The 20,886-nt window shown below is 38.4% G+C and overlaps 1 protein-coding gene across 4 annotated transcripts in view; it reads right to left on the reverse strand.

The window, feature by feature from the left end:
• The window catches only part of ANO6 (anoctamin 6), a 188,510-nt gene that overhangs the window by 71,704 nt on the left and 95,920 nt on the right, over positions 1-20,886 (reverse strand). For all 4 annotated transcript variants that reach the window (XM_047739729.1, XM_047739731.1, XM_047739732.1 and 1 more), the window contains one exon: positions 7,756-7,884. In XM_047739729.1, the coding sequence (XP_047595685.1) occupies positions 7,756-7,884 (129 nt within the window). The remainder of the gene's footprint in view (positions 1-7,755; positions 7,885-20,886) is intronic.

Genomic DNA, 20,886 nt, shown 5'->3' on the forward strand with positions numbered 1-20,886 from the left:
CATGATCCTGGAGTCCCAGGATCGAGTCCCGCATAGGGCTCCCTGCTCAGCGGGGAGTCTGCTTCTCCCTCTGACCCTCTCCCCATTCATGCTCTCTCTCTCTCTTGCTCTCACTCTCTCAAATAAATAAATAAAATCTCTAAAAAAAAAAAAACTAATTTAAGACAACTAGTATAAACATTTTAGTGCAAGTTTTAAATTTTTATTAAATTTTTTTAAATTTTAAATTAAATTTTTTAAATTTAAGTTTTAAGTTTTATTAAATACTTTTAAAAAAATCTGTTGAGGGATCACATGGCTTGACTTCTCATTAAGTCTTATGTGTATTAAATGTATGGTTATTTGTGGGTAATAGATGATAATTAACAGTATGGATAACTCAGAAACCATTTATTATTGACTTTAGCTTGCAATGTATAATTTTCCTAGTCATTAGCTCCCTACATATGCAAATACTACATTACCTTTATTTATTTATTTATTTATGATTCATTAAAAAAGTATTTGAGGTCACTTACAGAAATAACATCAAGAATAAAGTAGTTAAATGAGAAACACAGAGTGACAAATGTAAAGTCCAGGAAAATAAAATGAAGCGATGTATCAGAGTAACAAATAAAATGGTTTTTTATTAACCATAGGTCCTGTTCAGAAGTTAGAGTTCAGCTGTAAATTTGCTTCTGAGTTTCCTAGTAGCCAAAGAAAATGGGAGATGTTATTAATAATATATTCTAATGCTTTAACACAACTAAAAAAAAAAAAAAACCTGTCCAAAAGAAATATAATGTTCTGAGGATCTCCCAGAAAACAATGTGTTCCATGGAGCCTCATAAAGGAGAAGACATGATTGAGCAGACTTAACACTGGCATATCTTCCCCATGTTGAAGAAATAAAAGGATGGCAGAAAGGGATTTTGAAGCATTAGAACAGTATAAAATACTTACTGGAAATGACATGTTCGCCACAGATAGTCCATGAATTGGGAACTTCAGGCTTATATTAGGATAGGTTAAGAAGAAATGATGGCAACCAGTGTTGGCTGGTTTTACCCTCCCAGATAACTTTTGGTAAGTGTCCTCTCTTCTGTTTTAGGGAGCAAAATCCAGTCTGACCTCAGTTCACTAGCATTCTGGACTAAGGCAGAGACCTCTTCTTTATATTTTTATCTCCTTTCTTTACACCCTACTTGCTTATACTAAGATTGTAGGTTAAAAGGAATAAAGTAAATTAGAATCGACAGTTTCAAATTACAGGTACAAAATGTGTTACTGGTATAAACATGTTATAAACTGGTATAAACATGTTTTATTTTTGAGTACTCAGCATGAGAGCAATGAATCCAAATCTTGGTTCTTATTCCTCAAGTGGAAAGTATCCTGGTGCCCAATTCTTAAAACAGACAGAAAGGTCACCAGGATGTGGAGAACAGAAAATCCTTTTCTTTCTCTGATTGCTCCTTCTGAGATCTGGTCTTAGGTTGGAATGAAAAAGCTGTCATTTGTCCTGGGGGGTTCCAGTCAACTGTATCTCACTTTAAAAAAGGCACAAGTTTAGGAAAAATCAACTATACTAAATTTTCATAAGTAATAAGCTTGAAAGGGATAAATATCACAAAGGAGTAGCTGCTGTATGCATAGAGAAGGTGGTCTCAACAACAATATGTCTTAACTTTGATAAAAGGCATCTTCTTTACTTGTGGAAAGTAGATTGCTCGGGCAGCATCTGGTACCTACTTAGTCAGAATCTGAGTCAGAATCTCCAGGCATGGGGCCAAGAAACCTACTTTAAGCAAGTGCTCCAGGTTGTTTGGATAAATAAATAAGTTTGGAAAACTTACTTGCCCAAAAACCCACTTATAAAAATGCTCAGCAATCCAGGACTAGAAGGGGACTCCTTAAGCTTTTTTTAAAGAAAACTACCAAAATCTTATAGCAGGTGTGATATTTTGGTGAAACTGTACAAACATTCCCAATAAAATCAGGAACAATATAATGCTGACTACTGTGTGTTACTGGTTTTATTCAAGAGGTCTTAGCCATTGCACTCCAGTAAGAAAAGGAAAGTATAAAAATGGCAAAGGTAGACCAAAGCTTTCATCATTCATAGATAATTGGTCTTTTCCTGAGAAATCATAAAAGACACACTGGAAACTATTAGAACTAAAAAGAGTTTATCAAGGTTTCTGGGTAGAACTGATGAAAATCAATGAAAATTTTTAATACGCAATAAATCACAAACCACAATTTAAAATGCTGCTGAAATTTTCAACAAAATTTTAAAATAAGAGTAGTTAATAAAAATGTACAAGATCAGAGAAAGACCAATACCATATGATTTCACTCATATGTGGAGATTAAGAAATAAAATAATGTTCATAGGGGAAAAAAGAGAGTGCCAAACCGAGAAACAGACTCTCAACCATAGAGAACAAAGTGATGGTCACCAAAGGGAAGGTGGGTGGAGGGATGAATGAGTGGATGGGAATTAAGAAGTGCATTTGTGATGAGCACTGAGTACTGTAAAGTCTTGAGTCTTACTAAACTCTACACTGAAACGAACAAACAAAAAAGTAAAAGATCTTCATGGACACTGTTATAAAAGTTTACTAAAAAATGTAAGACCTCAGTAAATGGAGTGATGTAATGTATTCACTGTACTAGAACTTTTTGATGAGCTTTGAAACATGTCCAAAGGAATCTCAACCAGCTTCTAGGCAAACATTTCCAGCCTTGTGATAACTCATCTAAAACAATGGGCAACAGTTTTTAAAGCTCACAGGGTCTGTAACCAATTAGTTAGTTGTCTCACATTATTTAAAGTTTTGGATATAATTTGATTGCTCATTTCTTTTTTTTTTTCTTAAGATTTTATTTATTCATTTGACAGACAGAGATCACAAGTAGGCAGAGAGGCAGGCATAGAGGGGTGGGGGAAGCAAGCTCCCTGCTGAGCAGAGAACCCGATGCGGGACTTGATCCCAGGACCCTGAGATCATGACCTGAGCCGAAGGCAGAAGCTTTAACCACTGAGCCACCCAGGAGCCCCTGATTGCTCATTTCTTAAAAACCTCTTACGCTATGATCTCCACGGGCCAGATCCTTCTGCCACCTACTAAAGAATTCTTAAAGTCAGGTATGAAATACAAATTTACATTTCCATACACAAAATTTACATAAGCTTCAAGGACATAAATTTTCCATTAACTTTTAGGAATGGATTGTGCAGACAGAAAGCTAAACTAAACAACTTACTCGGGATTGCTTATACTTTCTTCGTGCTGCCGTGACCCTTCCACCCTCTTTACTGACACCTAAGTCATACCTTTACTTGGTCATAAACCCATCTATTTGAAGGGATATCAAGTGTCATACAAACAAATTTCAAAACAGACCGATTCTGCCACTTGTTTGCAGGTCTAACAAAGAAGTGGAAGGAACATTACTAACAAAACTGAGGAGAAACAGTTGGAAAAAAATATGGACGTTTCATTTAGAACATCTTTGTTATTCCCAGTGTACATCAAACATATTTAGATATAATTAACCATGTGCTATTCCAGACACCACTGGCTACCTAGCGAACAGTCATTTCCCCCTTCTTCACTCCTAAGAAAAGCCTGATGCTTTTTCAGGTATTGGATGATTAGGCAATTTAAGAGATGAAAGACTCATCTTCATTTGTCTATGCTAATGATGCTAAGTAATCCCATTCATCTTGCCAACAGTCATTTTTGGAACAGACCTGTGATAGACAATGAACTGTGAAGGGAAATCTGCTTCGGGTCCTTCTAGGGGGAGCTTTCTTTCCCCTTAAAAAAGGCATTCCCAGGGCACCTGGGAGGCTCAGTGGGTTAAAGCCTCTGCCTTCGGCTCAGGTCATGATCGCAGGGTACTGGGATCCAGCCCCACATAGGGCTCTCTCAGCAGGGAGCTTGCTTCCCCCACCCCTCTATGCCTGCCTCTCTGCCTACTTGTAATCTATCTGTCAAATAAATAAATAAAATCTTCAAAAAAAAAAAAAAAAAAGGCATTCCCTTTCCCACCTCCAGGTGCCTTGAAGTACAACAGTGATCTTTTAACAAGGTAAAGTCAGTTTAAGAACAGCAACATATGAGGATGCAGGGCAGAAGGATGTGATGAATTCAACTCCTGATGACCTCTTTAAACTAATTAATTACCTAACCCAGAAATGATTTTATCTCTAGGCTACTTCTTAAGTGAGAAAATTTATTTCCTTTAGCACTTAAGCCATTTTGAGTTTGGTTTTCCTGTTTCTTGCTGTAAAAAAAAAAAAAAAAAATTCAAAGCGATTCAGTGCCAAGCACAGTGGGCTAAATGGGCACATATTATTGAAACAACTTACAGTCATTCCCCATACCTAATCTAAATGTAAATGCTTTATACTTTTTAAAGGAAGGTGTGAAGTTCCTGAAGTAGTTTCACTAATATAGGAGGACAAAGTGACATGCTATTTGGAGATCTGGCTACGGAAAATATTTTCTCTTTTGCTCATGGAAAGATGCAGCCTTTTACTCCTCTACGTTTTGTGGCCCTATGACTTCTGTCTTTCTCTGTCTCTAGAAAGTACGTAATGATACTCTTTAGATCAGCCACTGGTTAAAGTCTACCTTGGTGGGGCGCCTGGGTGGCTCAGTGGGTTAAGCCGCTGCCTTCAGCTCAGGTCATGATCTCAGGGTCCTGGGATCGAGTCCCGCATCGGGCTCTCTGCTCAGCAGGGAGCCTGCTTCCCTCTCTCTCTCTCTCTCTCTCTCTCTGCCTGCCTCTCTGTCTACTTGTGATCTCTCTCTGTCAAATAAACAAATAAAATCTTAAAAAAAAAAAAAAAGTCTACCTTGGTGTTACTTTAGGAAATCAACATGATTTAGACATAATTTTTTTTTCTCTCAACGAAAACAGAATTTTGATATTGCCTTTCTCTGGTGGAGTCCTAAATCCTGAATAAGGCCTGTATGATGGAACTCACAAATATTTTTCTGATTAATAAAAATGATTCCAAAGCTGAGCTTTAAAATTTGGTGAAATCTAAGTAAATTGTACAAATACAGACTCAAAGCACTTCAAAGCACGGCTTATAAAAACCAAGATTGTGGTACATCTCTCCATTGAGTTCAGAGATTGCCAAATTAATGATGATTTTTTTCCTCCTGATTTATAAGAGTTACCCTGGGACCTACGTTTCTGTGTAAAACAAATGCAGCACTAATTAATAATGAAAGCAGCTCTAGGGCTCCGTCACCATGGCAGTAAAGCTCTTGTCTAAAACCAGAACTGTTTCCTTTACACTTTAATGGATTAGATTTAACTTACTTTCTATATTGCTCAATGCAGTTTCACTGCCATATGCATGCTTAATGAATATTTGATGGTGACTATGACTGCACGTATCTTAGTGTCCACAGGAAAATGATAAAACATTCTAAGGTATAGTACTCTAATAAATTTATATATACATACATACATATATATATATATATATACACACACACACACACACACGCACACACATATACACGTACATATATATAAATTATATAACAAAAGAGGAGTCATGCCTTTTCATACTAATACTTTGTGTTAAGAAAACTGGAAATAAAAGATATAAGAATTAAAATCTATTATCTAATATGTTCTAACAATCTATATAACATTTCTATATAATATTGTGCTTAATCCTAACCATAATCCTATGGATTGGGTATTGGAATTCCCACTTCCTGAATCTAAGATGCCATCAGTGTGTGATGAACCAATATTTTACATATCAGTAGGAAAAATTCAGCCAATGAAATTATGATATATCATATGTAAAACACACCCCGTTTTTAAAAAGCCAAAATGTAAAAATAACATGCATCTCAAAAATAATAATAAAACATGATACTGATCAGAAAATTCACTCAAGGCATACAGCCAGTTACAGCTGTGGTCAAGACAAGCCAGCTGTCCACCAGAGATCCTTGTTGCCCTTTCACAGTGTAGCGTTCCTGTGCAGAAACAGCTGTCAAGTCAGAAATGACATTTTCCACTTTCCTGAGTTCTGACCAAGAGAAATGTGGCACAATCGATGTTGTCACTTCCAGGCCAAAGTAGTAAAGAAGCACAAGTCCTTTTTCCATCCTCTCCCTTAAACTCTTAGTTATGTTAATGAGCAGGATGATCTTAGAAACTACCTGCTGAATATGGAAAAGCTTCTGTGTCAGCCTAAGTCCCTGGATGACTGCAAAGGACAGAGCACGCCCCTCCCCCCACAATACCCCTAAACCCATCTTGCTTAAAACAGGGACTCCACATCTGCCTGGACATGAGCAATAAGTAAACTTTTACTGTATCAAGCCACTGTAATTCAGGGCTGGTCTGTTGTATCAATTGGAATTACTCCACAGAGAGTAGCAGAATTAGAATTTGAATGTAAAGTTCCAATGCCTGGGTTTACTCTGTGGTATCATGCAAAGACAAACCTCTAAAGTTACCCCTTCCAAAATAAACAAACAAAACAAAGCAGGCATGATTGCTTCATTTTAAGCAGATTTCATCAGCTCTTTTGAAAGAATGGGCAGAAGTCAATAGATTTAAGAATGACGAATTTCAGAGAAAAAGTCCAGAGAGGGACAATTAAAATTGTGTGTATATAATAGCACAGAGGTGAGAACAAACAAACAAAACAAAATATGAGGGAGTTATTTTCAAAGTGGGAAACAGTGACATATGTATGCTCTCTCCTTTCTGTCCTGTTTCAGTTTAATACAGTTTCAGTTCAGGTAAAGAAGATCCAGGCACTTGTTATAATCCTAGCCTACTAGGGGCGCCTGGGTTAAGGCTTAACCAGTGGGTTAAGCCTCTGCCTTCAGCTCAGGTCATGATCCCAGGGTCCTGGGATCGAGCCCCGCATCGGGCTCTCTGCTCAACGGGGAGCCTGCCTCCCCTCTCTCTCTGCCTGCCTCTCTGCCTACTTGTGATCTCTGTCAAATAAATAAATAAAATCTTAAAAAAAAAATAACCCTAACCTACTAAATGGTTTACTGTCTGAAGGTAAAAATAGTCTTGTGACTTAGAAGAGCCTGAAGAAAAGGAAAGGGATGAAGAAGCAGCTTGACCGGTAATGGATAAAAAGGAAGGGAAGTGACAGAAAATGGGAGAGGTGACAAGCACGGGTTCTCCATTCAAGACAAAGTCATGAACCATGGCTTCACTATTTCTCATCCTAGAGTTGGTGATCTTGGGCAATCATTTAACCTCAAGGTCACTTCTGCCAACTACAATGGTACCGTAACAGAATGTACCTCACAGGTTCTTATGAAAAGGATGTGAGACAATGCATGTACGAGGCTCATCTTATCCATGAGAGCACGCTGAATACTAGTTGTTACTCTGCTGGCAATTATTATTAATCATTAGCGTCCTCTCCCACCTCATAGCAAATAGCCAAGTATGCTTTTAATGTAAATCTCTTCTACAGATAGAAAGTACAATTCCTTAGGAGAAAGTCTGCCCTCCGCTATGAAACCCACTGAGGTTAAGAGCCTGAGGAAGTTTTGGCTTCAAATGAACAAAACAACAACAAAAATTGTTAACATGCCTTGAGGGAATGATGAGAAGAGAAAATATAAAGGTATGTTTGGTACATGATACCTCAAACATCAGTTTTACTTTATTGCTTACATAAAAATAGCCCTTTTTTCCACTTCACAATATAATAAGAAATAAAAAGGAGAATAGCACACACAGAAAACTTACCCTTTGTTTTTCATTTGAACCCTTTTTATTGGTTTCTTTTTTGCTTTCATCTTCATATACTAGAACAAAGTCGATTCTTCGCTGACCGTCATTAAAAAAAAGGGAGTTGGGTTTCCCATTAAATTCTTCCTGTGTGGGGGAAAACAAATTTTAACATAATTTTTAAGTGTCCATTTATAAGTGTTTATTTTCTAGTTTTAATCGGTACATCAGTGTGTTTATAGAGAAAAAGAAATCCATTGCTAGTTGCTTAACCAAGAGGTCAAGGTCACCATGATCTTTGCAAGCATAGCGTGTTCTAAGTAAAAGAAGTCCTTAAATTAAGCAGTTTAGGATCATTCTACAAACACATGGGAATTTATCAGTATTTCCTGTGTAAACACAATCACCTCAGAATTGTTCCCTCCTCGAGCAGCAAAGGAGTTACCACTTTGTAAATAAACAGAGTAACCAGAGGTACCTATCTGAAGGAGAGAAGTTTAGTTTCTTCTTCTTTTAGGAAGAAAAATCAAAGACAAAGCACCGTTCATGAAAAATCTCATCCTTCTTAAGCCATATTTTCTAACCTTTCTCACAGGACCTCACCACTTCACAGAAAGTACCACTTTATAACATTAAACATGCACCAGATGACGCTCTGATAAACACAAAAGCTACAGTGGTTGTTGGTATTTGTTCCTGAATCCACAAAAGATACCCTATCTCGCCTAGCAAATAAAACAAACAAATGACCCCAGCGACAATCATAAATAAGTGAGTCTTTAGTTTAGAGCTTAAAAGCCTTATGGCTTAAAAATAAAGAAATAATGGTGCAACACAGACCTAACAGCGTTTAAACAATCTTTATTACCATGTGGATTTGAAAAGAATGGTTTTAATTTGCTCTAAGCAAAAACCTGGGTTTGTGTTTCTCACACAGTTTGTGGGGACGCTGATGTGAATTCTGTTGCTGTTGAAGAATCAGACTACTTTTTAACTGATATGTAACATTTCTAAATTTGTAACTTTTTTCATTAAAAACTCATGGGGGGATGGCATTTTGTAGTCATTTGGTAGAACCACTTAATCCCTAAATGCGATTAATTCTTCTCTGTACTTTAGCATCAGTTCATACAAAATTCACCGCCCCTTCTTCCTTTCCTTCACACTTTTCAAGAGAGACCTTTTGCTGAATGTATATAAGATACTTGTCATTCCTTTCTTTTCCACCAGGGAGCAGGTGATGGTTTACTTGCCAGTAGTCACACCGCCTGCCACTCAGTGGGTTGCCTCACCTGTGGAGCACATGCTGCTGGTGTAACCTGATTCCACACACCTTCACACCGGTCACACTTCACCAGGGATTCTAACCACCAGCAGTGTGACTTCCCCAGCCTGAGCACGGTGGAGCCAGGACAACAGACACATCCTTGCCTTAGGCTGGGGCCACTATCGATTCTTTTATTTACAATTTCAGCTCTTTCACACCCATCGACTGTAAAAGTGTTTCAAGCTATACAAAAGTGCTAAAGCCCTGTCTTTTTCATTTCAGCCACAAAGTCCTTTGGGCTCCTTCCATTTCTCTTCATTTCAATAAAGATGTCACTATTGGTGACAGCCAGGGTGGCTGCTAGGGGAAAACTTTGTGTAGAGGGGAAAAAAAAAAAAAAAGAAAAGAATAATTTCTTCAGAACGGCAAAGGGGAGGCAGAGTTGGGTGGAAGGGAGTCACAAGAACCTGGTCACCATTACAGACGTCTGAAAAGCATACAAAAGCCATTTGTTCTCTGTAGCCCACGTTCTGTTGCCTTTGGTGGCATCCAGTCGGACTCACTGACGTGAGGGTCCGAAGCACAAGACCCGGAAGGAGCACCACATCTGCACATAGCTCCCGGCACTCCCTGAGCACGGCCCTAGCTTGGCCACATGGACCAGAAGGCAGCTCCCACGTATTCTGGTCTGTATGCATGTCTTTCATGGGTGACAGAAGACCATGGCCCTTTGTTTGGAGGAAAGCCTCAGTGACTTGGCATCAGCCGTCTGTATGAAATAACTAGGTCAAACTCTGATATGGTATTCCTGGAACGCAATGCCAGGGAAAGGAGGCCAGTTTTCTGCTGCTATGAAATCCAGGTTTCCCATCTCTTAGCAGAAGATTTCCTACTAGGCAATTGGGAAGAAGGAGGAAACAACGCAGGGCTGGAAAGAATAGGTTACAAACAAGAAATCTGGCCTAAATTTAAAAAGACTGATTTATGAACAAAACTGGGTCTTTTTAAAGGCTGGATTTTTCAGTAATAATTCTACTACAGCCCTAACTCACCCAATAGGACATTGAAATAACAGAGAATTAAAAACTAATTCCTCTCCTAAAGTTTTGCTTTAATGAAGTAAAGTTTTAGTAATCTCTCAGGATAAATACTGATAAACTTCTTTAAAGAATGACTAATTGTTCAGTGATGGATTAGTCTAGTCCTGACCTCTCTGCCTTTCTTGGTTCCTACTCAAAACCTGATCTTTATGCTTTCTGACCAAGTCAAATGGCACCAAGACAAAACACAAAAACCCTTGAAAGCACACATTATTCTGAAGAGGACATCTGGATGGCCAACAGACAAATGAGAAGATGCTTGTTGCCATTCATCATCAGGGAAATACAAATCAAAACCACAATGAGATACCACCTCACACCTGTCAGAACAGCTAAAATGAACAACACAAGAAACAAGAGATGTTGGCAAAGATGTGGAGAAAGGGGCATCCTCTTATACTGTTGGCGGGAATGCAAGCTGGTGCAGCCACCCTGGAAAACAGTATGGAGGTTCTCCAAGAAGTTAAAAATAGAGCTACCCTAGGATCTGGCAATTGCACTATTAGGTATTACCCAAAGGACACAAAAATAACCAATGCCCTCACTGATCCCGAGGATACTGGATTCCACCAATCGAACATTCATTTACTCATTGGTGGCCACATGACCTAATGTACTTTAATTTAAAGGCTGCAGGGGTTTAAAAAAAAAACCCATATTCATTTGCCATTATATCAAAACCCGTGCTGCCAGCCACCGAGGAACAGGGGACCTGACCACCTCTGTCTTTGGCTGTTGCCTTGGACATTTCACGCTTGGGATGCAGAGGAGACACGCTGGTCTGAGCAGTAAGAACCTGGCTGCGGAGAAGAGGAGAGCAGATAAGAAGGGAGGTCCAGTGTGATCCATGCAAACGATGTTATCCAGGCCTCCTTCCTCTCGGCAGGCTTCTTGCCTTCTTTTACTTGCGGGGCGGATCCTTCAAAAGAGCCCCAGAGGGCAGGACCTGCCTTAACCAAATCAGGATAAAAAATGGAAGCAGCAAAATTCTGTGCCCAGTGCTTTTAAGCTAGAGTTGTGAATTTAGGAACTTGAAAAAATTTTGCTATTGGCTAAGGGGTATAGATGGGTACAAGTCCCACCCCAGGATTCAGTTAAGACCTCATACTTACTATAGGACAAGAGACTGAGAAAGAACGTCCTACTGGACAGAAAGACAAGTCCAAAAATGAGCATTTTCCAGTAATTATTTGGTAGGAAAATTTCTCATAAGCAATCTCTGGCTTAAATAAGGCCTTAGCCTTCTTGATGAGGATGCTGCTGGTATATGAAGGGTCATAAGATGGTGAGGTCTGTCTTCTAGGTGGAGAAAGAAGGGCTGGGGTAAGACAGGGGCTGGGGAGCCGCCGTGTGAGTGGCACTGCTCTGTTCTAGGTGAGCGGCCCATCTTACTAAAGCAGCCTATGCGATCCCTGTTATCAGCACTTGGCAAGGCCGGGAAATAATTTGCTGCTAAACATTTGTCCAATCTCATCCTTCTCAAGTGTCCACAAATTGGGTCCTCAAATAACCCTGCCAAAACAAGATTGGAAGTCCCATTCCACAATAGAGGCATCTATCTATTCCTAGAGCTTAAAATGCTGAATTGAAGTTATATGTCCAAGATCTACATAAAAAGCAGTCCAACTGGGATTTTTGCTCAAACTTTCATGTGTAAGCATGAGTGAAACCTTCCCTGGACAGCAAGTGATATCTGATTCTATGTCCAGAACTGTCAAAGAATCTGTTCCTGATAGGGCTGTCATTTACTATGATATTGGAGAGTAGTCCAAGCTTATTTGGGTAATGGTCTCATCCTTTATAGGAAGCAGGATGCAAGAAAGATTTAATGCCTAACAGTAATGATTGAGGAATTACATCACGAAAAATAAACAGTATCAAAACACTAACACAACTAAAGAGCAACTGATATGTGAATGTGGAAAAAATGTGACTCTCTGCCATCTTTAAGACCAGTAAAACAAAGCTAACTAACTCCAAGAAGGACACAACAGGAAAAAAAGCCAACTTTAATCACAGAGAACTAAAGTGAAAATATTGGATCTTCTAATTTTTCAGTCAACCCTGAATCCATGGGCATAGCAAGTTCTAGGGAAATCGAAGTTCAGAAGCAAAAGCCTTTATGTAAATATTTAGATCTCCCAAAATACGGAGCACAGTGGAATTTTATTTACATGCCATACAGTTACGAGATATACTCTTAAGTGTTTTCCCTAACTGTAGGAGAATTCCAGGAGATTCAAAGCATAAATAATAGTGGAACCTCCAAATTCTTTCCTTCTATGAGATCTCCTCTTCCATCTGCAAAAACAAATAGTGAGAAAATGCAAAGTAGAAAGAAAAATGCCAAGCCCTGCCGGTATGGAAGGCTTGATGCCGAAGGTAGAAAGACTGGTATTGTGGAAAGTAGCATGGAAAAGAGGAATTGACTTGTTCACAGGGATAAGGAGAAATACGTGGACACACACGGGAGCCAAACCAGAAGTCAGGTCAGTTAACTGGTGACTTGGAGGGGATGAGCGAGCATGTTTTTGACTGGACTCGGGCATTCAGGAACACTAAAGGGAAGGAAGTCAGCAGAAAGAGGGTCCGTTCCAGGAGGAAGGCATATCCAGAATAAGGACTCTGGTTTGTTTCAGAGTCAAGCATGTCAGAATGTTCCACAAAGATCCCTTGATGGTGATGCTGTAATGATCCAGGTGTACTCAAGACCTGACCCAGAATATTTGTACACACCAGTCTCCTTTCCCACTCTGTTAACCATGCTATTAACTTCTGAAGGCCAGTGGCCACGTCTTGTTCACCGTGAGTTCTCTGCTGAGCCTTCCATATAGCACAAGCTCGGTTTACTTTTTTCTTAGGGAAAAAAATTACTTTTTTCTTAGGAAAAAAAAAATTACCTTTTCTCCCCTATGATAAAAGTAATATATACTCAATTTAAAAAATTCTGAAGATACGGAAGAGTAAAAAGGAATAAACAGAAGTCATTTGTAATCCCACCTCCCAGAGCTGAGCTGAGTGTAGTATTTTGGAGTAACCCTTTCAGGTTTTCATGCGTGTGCACACACTAACCAAAACGGTCCCATACCCTATATACTGTTTTGTAAACATCTCTCAGACATTTTTCTAGCTTGATCTAAAGCTCTGTGTCATATTTAATCACTACAATATAAACATTTCCTCTGCTGATGAACACATAAATTGTTTCCAATTTGCTGCTTTTATAAAGACTGATGCAATGAGCATCCTTGTATATGTGTATCTGTGTACATGTTCAATGACTATTTCCTTGGGCTTAATTCTAGAAGATTTTAAGTGGCACAGCCTTTTCAGAAGCTTTTGACATATAGGTCACTAAACTGTCATTGTAATATTTATGATAAATGAATACTTGCACCAGCAGAGTATGAAAATTCCTTTTCCACCCTCACCAGATTTCAGTTATTTTCACTTTCCCCATGATCGTCAAAATATCTTTTTTTCATTTGCAACTTTTAATAAGAGAGTGCCAACATTTTTATGGGTACTGTCCAACTGAATTACTGCTTTTGTGAAATGCCAATTACTATTCTTGACCTAACTGAATTATATTATTATTTAATCCCTATTCAGTAGATTCTCTTGAGTTTCACTGATGAGATCCTAAAGACCATACAGGCAAATGGGGCAAGTGGGTAAATGGTAATATAGAAGGGGCCCATAAAATTACCAAGTAAGTCCCAAAAGGAAAAGGGAGAAATATTTTAGGGTACGGTCCATCAGTTGTGGGTTCAACGATGTAGACATGTTTTCCGAAATTTCAGACATTGAATTGGAATGTGCTATACCAGTTTTAGAGATCCTTGCCCCAAGCTGACATACTTTCCATTACAGTTTATATGCTACCTCTGTAACTACCAAGTAACAGTTATATATTTTGACTCAAAAATTTCCGAAAAAAAAATTTTTAGAACTTAACACTTATTTAGTCCATAAGTGATTTTTGTTGGAGGCATTGGTAATTGGCTCTAACCAGTTCCCAAATAGCTGAACTTATGGGTTTTAGTTCTTTCTCAACAGGGATAGATACAGCTCACTTATAAATGCTCATTAGGTTGTGTCATGAAAATGATGCTGCTGCTTCTGTGTTTTTGGTTATACCCACAAGGGAACAGGCACATGCCCACAGGTTGCTGGTTTGGTTTATGCATTTTGCCTTTGTTTCCTTTTGCTTGTGTTAAAATAAACTCTGGAGTTCTGTTATTAGAACATCACATCTCAGATGCTGGGTGAGTATAAAGGCATAATGTCTTAGGCATAATTACTGTTAAATATTCTCCTCCAGCCCATGCCAAGGAAACAGTAGTTTCATCAAATGAAGTTCTCACATGACTTTATATATTCTTCAAATTTCTGAACCAAGCTTGAGGAAATATGAAAATAGAACTTTTAATGACCTTTTTAAAGTAGAACTTCCTTAAAAGGAGTTACGTAACTAGAGTAGATAACAGGCTTTCAGAAAATTTTCAGGGAGATGCTCATAGGACACTCCTCCCAAGGCAGGGGCTCTGTTTGAACCTTTTCCTTAACCCTGTGGTAAGAGCTAGGATTGGGATTTTCAGTGGCATAGCTATATATATTTTTTCTCTCTCCTGTTTTTCCATACACTTTCCAACCATTTTAAAACCTCTGGTTAGCATTCCTTAATGGTGATCTGCAGAAAAGAAGAGGAATAAGAAAAATCACAAAGAAAAAGATAAAAGTGTGAAAATGCCTAAAGTGGTTGTTTTCATGCTTTTCCAGAAGCAGCCATCACTGGTTTGCGTAGTTCACATCCAATAACGGTAACACTGGTGAAATGTGGGTGAGATTAAGCTGTTAATATTCCCAATAAAACCTGTGGAAAGATAAAGTGATAGATGTGATAAAACAAGTCAAGTGGTAGAAGATGGTAGTTCTGAGAGGCAATGATTATCCTCCTGGAGGCTGACCTCTTAAGGTTTCAATATCCCCAAAGTGTCCTGCTTTTGCTTTCATAACACATTATGGATTTAACATTCTTAAACATGTTTTGAATCTATTAGAATTTTCAGTTTGTACTACCTCTTGAGGAAAAATGTTCTAAAGGTTTCCCACCTAGGCAAGATGGTTGTTCTAATTACACTTTTTGGACCTTTAAGAAATAACTCCCAATCTTATATTCTGGAATCCATTAGAACCAAAAGAATATTTGGACCAGATCCTTGATGATTTAATGGGCTTTCACAATATTCTGTCCACAACTTTAAGATCATCAGTCTTAAGAAACAATGGTTTTCCTGTGACTTTATAACTACAGAGTTCCCCTCCACCTACCCTCCTATTCCTCTCAGGCAACCATATTTCAAGTGGCTTTCACATATCTAGTTTCAGTTCTCGGAAAACTAACTTGTTATGACTCAAAAATATTCACTGGTAGTTCTCATTCACCAAATCCATTGCTGTGAACCATTTCCTTTTCCTAGTCACCTAAGTCACATATGACCTGGATTACAAGTCCCTGAAATTTTAAGCTTTTGAAAGAAAATCCTACCTCATAGAAGGTGATTATAATCTTAGAATGAACAGAAAACAGGGTTTCAAACTGGTTATTCAGACTGTCAAACTGCAGACGATATGGAAGAAGGTAGCACTGGGGGTGTAACCAAGGCAACAAGTCAAGCTCTTTCCTAGGCTCCTGTCCAACTCCTCTTCCCAGGCTCCCTTAAAGTTACAATCCGTCACTCCCAGAGGCTCTTCATCTTTTACAGAATGTTGCTGTTTCTCATCTGAGAACTGCCCTGGGTTATTTTTAGCTTTTCAGCTGCTCAGAGTTTGCAACACAAGAGTCCTGTCATCAACACTCACTCCCTCAAAGACTGTTATGTCCCATGTATCCATGGGCCATAATCTTCTCAGACTACTTCTCTGAGAATTGGTGTTTACAAGCTCATTCAAAGCAGGAGGAAGAAAAAGAAATCAGAGCATCTAGTGCCCAGCAAAGCAAAGCAATACGATAACACCTATCAGTTGGTTAATGTTTTATATAAATATTACCTTCTCTCCCTTAACTCACAAGCAGTTTACAGGAATGGCTGTTCTTTGTGGTATGAAAACGAGGATGCATAGATGTTTCCAAAATAAAACTTAAAAAAAAAAAATAGGACTAATTTAAAACCATGGCACAAAAATGTTTGAAACTGACTGTAAATAAAAAAATAACACTTCACAAAATCCTCTCCCGGCCAATTGTTGGGAATTTTCAAGAAGCAAAGTGCTCTGATGAAACATTTTTAGATAAACCTTATACCAATTAATAAAGGTCACTTTAACCTTTTTATACTCTAAATTTTCTCAAATACAGTACACAATATTTTTTATATCTTTTAAGAGGTTATTGAACATCACTTAGCTGCTATTATTATCGTTATTATTGTTATGATGGAGGTAAAAATGAACAGACCCCCAAATAAGAATACAGAACATGGGCTTTGTTTTCCAGCTGAGCTGATTTCAAAACACAACTCTGCTACATACAAAGCAGTATGCCTTTATGTATATATTTTATTTCTTTAAAACTATTTATTCATCTGTGAAAAGGTGGAAATCAAAGAAAGAAATGCATGGATATTGTGAAGATTAAGAACAATGATACATGAATAGCAATAGCACAGCACCTGGAACACGGTAAAAGCTCAAGGACTGTGAGTTCTTGGTTTTCTCTAAGGCAGAACAGTTCTTTGCTGACGACCAGCTGCGGTGGGTGCATTTACATATTCCACAGTCACTAGGAATTTGCACCTGCTTCTTGCTTTTTCTCTCTGCCATTACTCAGATTATGAAGTCATTTCTTTTGGTATCACTTTACCTGTTTTTAATAGGTATTTCATTACACTCTTATTTGCTGCTTCTCATTTGCTTTGGACAACCAGATTAATGGAATTTATCGAATTTCTTTGAAATTTAATATTGGTCCTTCGGTTCTGGACATCAGAGTCTTTAGTTTTCTTAAGGTTCTGAGTAAAATGTGACCGATGTAGAGTGCCCTATCCTGTGAGTGAACAAAATACGTGAAGGGTTAATATATTATCGTGACACTATATTCTCCCTGTGATATACTGATTTATAAGAAATATGTATTTTGCTATTCAGATGACCAAAAATCTCTTTCTCAGATGTATCTGGTCTTCATCTCTATGTCCTGAAGATGCTTCAGAGATATAAAGGTGAAATGGGTGTCTTCTTATTAATAAAGATGACTTCTGAACCCTACCCAAGGGTGTGGGACTGGCTGCCAGGAGGACCAACCATGTAATTAGAGGGTTGAAAATGTCAGTGCCCTCCATCACCTCCAGGGAGGGGAAAAGGGTTGGAGTTTGAATTAGCCAATGACTTAGCCAATCATGGCTATGCAATGAAGCTTCCATAAAAACCAAATGGACTGGGTTTGCAGAGCTTCTGGGTTGGTGAACACATGGGGACACAGGGAGAGGGGCAGACCAGGGGAAGACATGGAAGCCCCAAGCTCTTTCCCCATACCTTACCCCACATATCTCTTTATCTGGCTGTTGATTCATGTCCTTTAATAAACTGGTAAATATAAGTAAATGTTACCCTGAGTTCTGTGAGCTGCTCCAGCAAATTGATTGAACCTAGAAAGAAGGTTGTTGGAACCTCCAATCTGTAGTCACATGGTAGAAGCCCCAGTAACGGCCTGGGTCCATCTCAACTGGGGAGTGGAAGGCAATTTTGTAGGACTGAGTCCTTAACCTTTGGAATCTGATACTATCTCCTGGTAGACAGTGTCAGAATTGACTTGAATTCTGATACCCAACTGGTATCTGAGAACTGCTTAGTTGTGTGTGGTGGAATGGGAAACACACCCCCTTCATGGGTACTTGGAACTGGTACCAGGAACCCTTCAAAGACTCTCCCACTGCCACCTCTTTCAAAAGCGGTCTTATGGCATCTGGCATCAAATAGAATGAAAATAATAAGATTAATGAACTGTAAATAGAGAGAATCAGGGCCAGAGAAAGTAGAAGGAAGAAAATGTACTAACTGCTGGGACAACTGTAACTGTTGTGATTTTAACATGACACTTGGCACAAAGCCTCCTGGCAGCAGGGTGAAAAGGAAATGTGTTCAATGATCCAGTTCTTATTATCAGAATGAAAGGAAGCATTCTGATTTGGGTGGGAGGGAAAGGTCTCATGTGAGACCTTATATAGAAACACACAGTTTTTGTCCATTTCCCTAACAATGTCCTTGGCAAGGAATTGTGGTTATAAAATACAATATGCCGGTAACCTTTGACTTTTTCTTCTTTAGTTCTCATATTGCTTCTACCTTTGAAGCAATTAGTCTACATTTTACCCTGTTCCATCTATTGCCAGCTCTCCAGGCTGCATTCTTGACCCTTACAAACTAGATTACTATTAATATTCCAATCAATCTCCTTGCATCCAGTTGTCCTGTTTGTCAAATTCACCTTATACACTTCTACCAAACAGATGGTCCTAAACCAACATGTTCAAGTAGCAGGATTCAAAAACCTTCAGTTACTCCCAATGACCTCTGGAAAAAGTGTAAACATTTCCAGTGGGTATTCAAGAGCCTTCATAATTTCATTTGTCATAGATATCCTAAATATACATATCAATTATATATATAAATTATACATATAGATATATCCCATAGATAGCTATATATATCCTATCAAATATAGGATAAAATATATCCTGTATTTTATTATCACTCCTCATCCCTAACCCTCCAACTCAACCATCCTTTCTCACCAGTGTTTTGGCTACATCACCATGCTTCCCACCTCTACTCCTTTACTTACGTGACATCCCCTCCTAAAGTCTCTTTCCCTTCTCTTTCCCACCTATCCAAAACTTAGTTCTGCTTCAAGGTGGAACTCCATTCTTCTCTCATGAAGCCTTCCTGACAGAAAGTTCCCGTTTCTCTCTCCCTCACTATGCTACGGTCATTGCCAATGGGTGGGTGCATTCCAAATTTCTGAGACCCCTTCAAGGGTCCCATGGGGCCATAGCTATTTTTATAATACTAAGATTTGATCTGTCTTCTTCACTGTGTTAGCATCTGCAACGATGGTGCAAAAGCAGTTGGGGGGATGGGTAACATCGCCAGAGTCTTCGCACTACTCAGCGGCAGCACCAAACTCTACTAGTGGTCTTTATACTCTTCAGCACCACATACGGTAGAGCCACTTCCCTTAAACATGTTCTTCATGAAGCTGTAACAACGACTAACTAAATTAAATCCTGAGTACACGGCTTTTCAATACTCTGTGAGAAGATATGGAAGTCCCCATAAAGCACTTTCTGATGCACACTCAAGGAGGATGGTTGTCTGGAAGAAAAGTGCTTGTATAATTTTTGAGTTGCCACATGCTTCCACAGATACCACTTTTACTCGACAGATGACTGACACAAAATTCAAGTTATCTAGACTTGGGTATTTGGCAGATATTTTTTCAAAAATGAACAAAGCGAAACTGTCATTTCGGGAAAAACAACTGACAATATTTACTGGTAATGATAAAATTCCAAGCAAGTATTAGAATTTAGGACAACTTGTATTCACCACTGTGAATTTGACAGCTTCCCAATATTCATCAGCATTTCTGATGAGACTGGGCGTGTGTTAGCAAATGTCATTTTTTTTCATATTGTATAACGAAATGGGTCAACATCTGTAAGAGCTGCTTAACTCAGTGAACCAATATTTTCAATTATTCTATGCATGTGATAAAAATTATGCTTGGGTAAAGATCCATTCAAAATGCAAGACAGGCTTTCAATATACAAAAAGTTTGTCAATATGGTTTCACATTCTACAACCAACTTTTAAGATGCTTACAACCTGCCAAGTTTTAAATTGGTATCAAAGAAGAATACCCACAATTACCTGAAAAGATTTAAAAACTCCACTCTTGGGGCGTCTGGGTGGCTCAGTTGGTTAAGCATCTGCCTTTGGCTCAGGTCATGATCCTGGAATCCTGGGATCAAATCCCACATCAGGCTCCTTGCTCCACCAGGAGTCTGCCTTTCCCTCTGTCCCTCTCCCTGCTCATGCTTTCTCTCTCAAATAAATAAGATCTTAAAAAAAATCTCCTCTCTTTTCTGACTACCTACCTGTGTAAGGCTAGATTTACTTCATATACTTCAACCAAAACAACATACTGCAATTTTTAACTGCAGAGGTAGATATGAAAATCCACCTGCCTTCTCGTAAAGAGAGTTGTAAAATACATAAAATAATACCACCCTTCTTACTAATGCCTGTTTTTGTTTAAAGAAAAACAGTTATTTTTCATTAAAATATTTTATGTTAATGTATATTGGGTATATCATTGGTTATGTTTAAGTAAATTAATATATTTAACTTTTTTCAGTTTTAAGTTCTATTATAGTAAGTATCAATATACCCACATTAAAAAAAGCTATTTGGGGTCCATACTTTAGTAAGAGTGTGAAGCATAGGACTATGAAGCCTTTAGAACCACTGTTTTATACTATTCATTCTGGCTCTTAATTTTGCATTATATAAATTATAATAGTATGATAAAATACCTATATAATATGTCATCTTACTATTTTTATGTATACATACTATCATTTTTATTGGATTATAACAATGAAGGAGAGAAACCTGTTTTTTGGTTTAACCTATAACCCCTAGGAAAATAAGCCAACAGACACTTGCTAAATTGACTTGAGATCACATTCAAGTCGAAAGTGTTTAACAGAACCATCT

The sequence above is a fragment of the Lutra lutra genome, chromosome 8, assembly GCF_902655055.1.
Source record: "Lutra lutra chromosome 8, mLutLut1.2, whole genome shotgun sequence".
In the NCBI taxonomy this organism is placed as follows: Eukaryota; Metazoa; Chordata; class Mammalia; order Carnivora; family Mustelidae; genus Lutra; species Lutra lutra.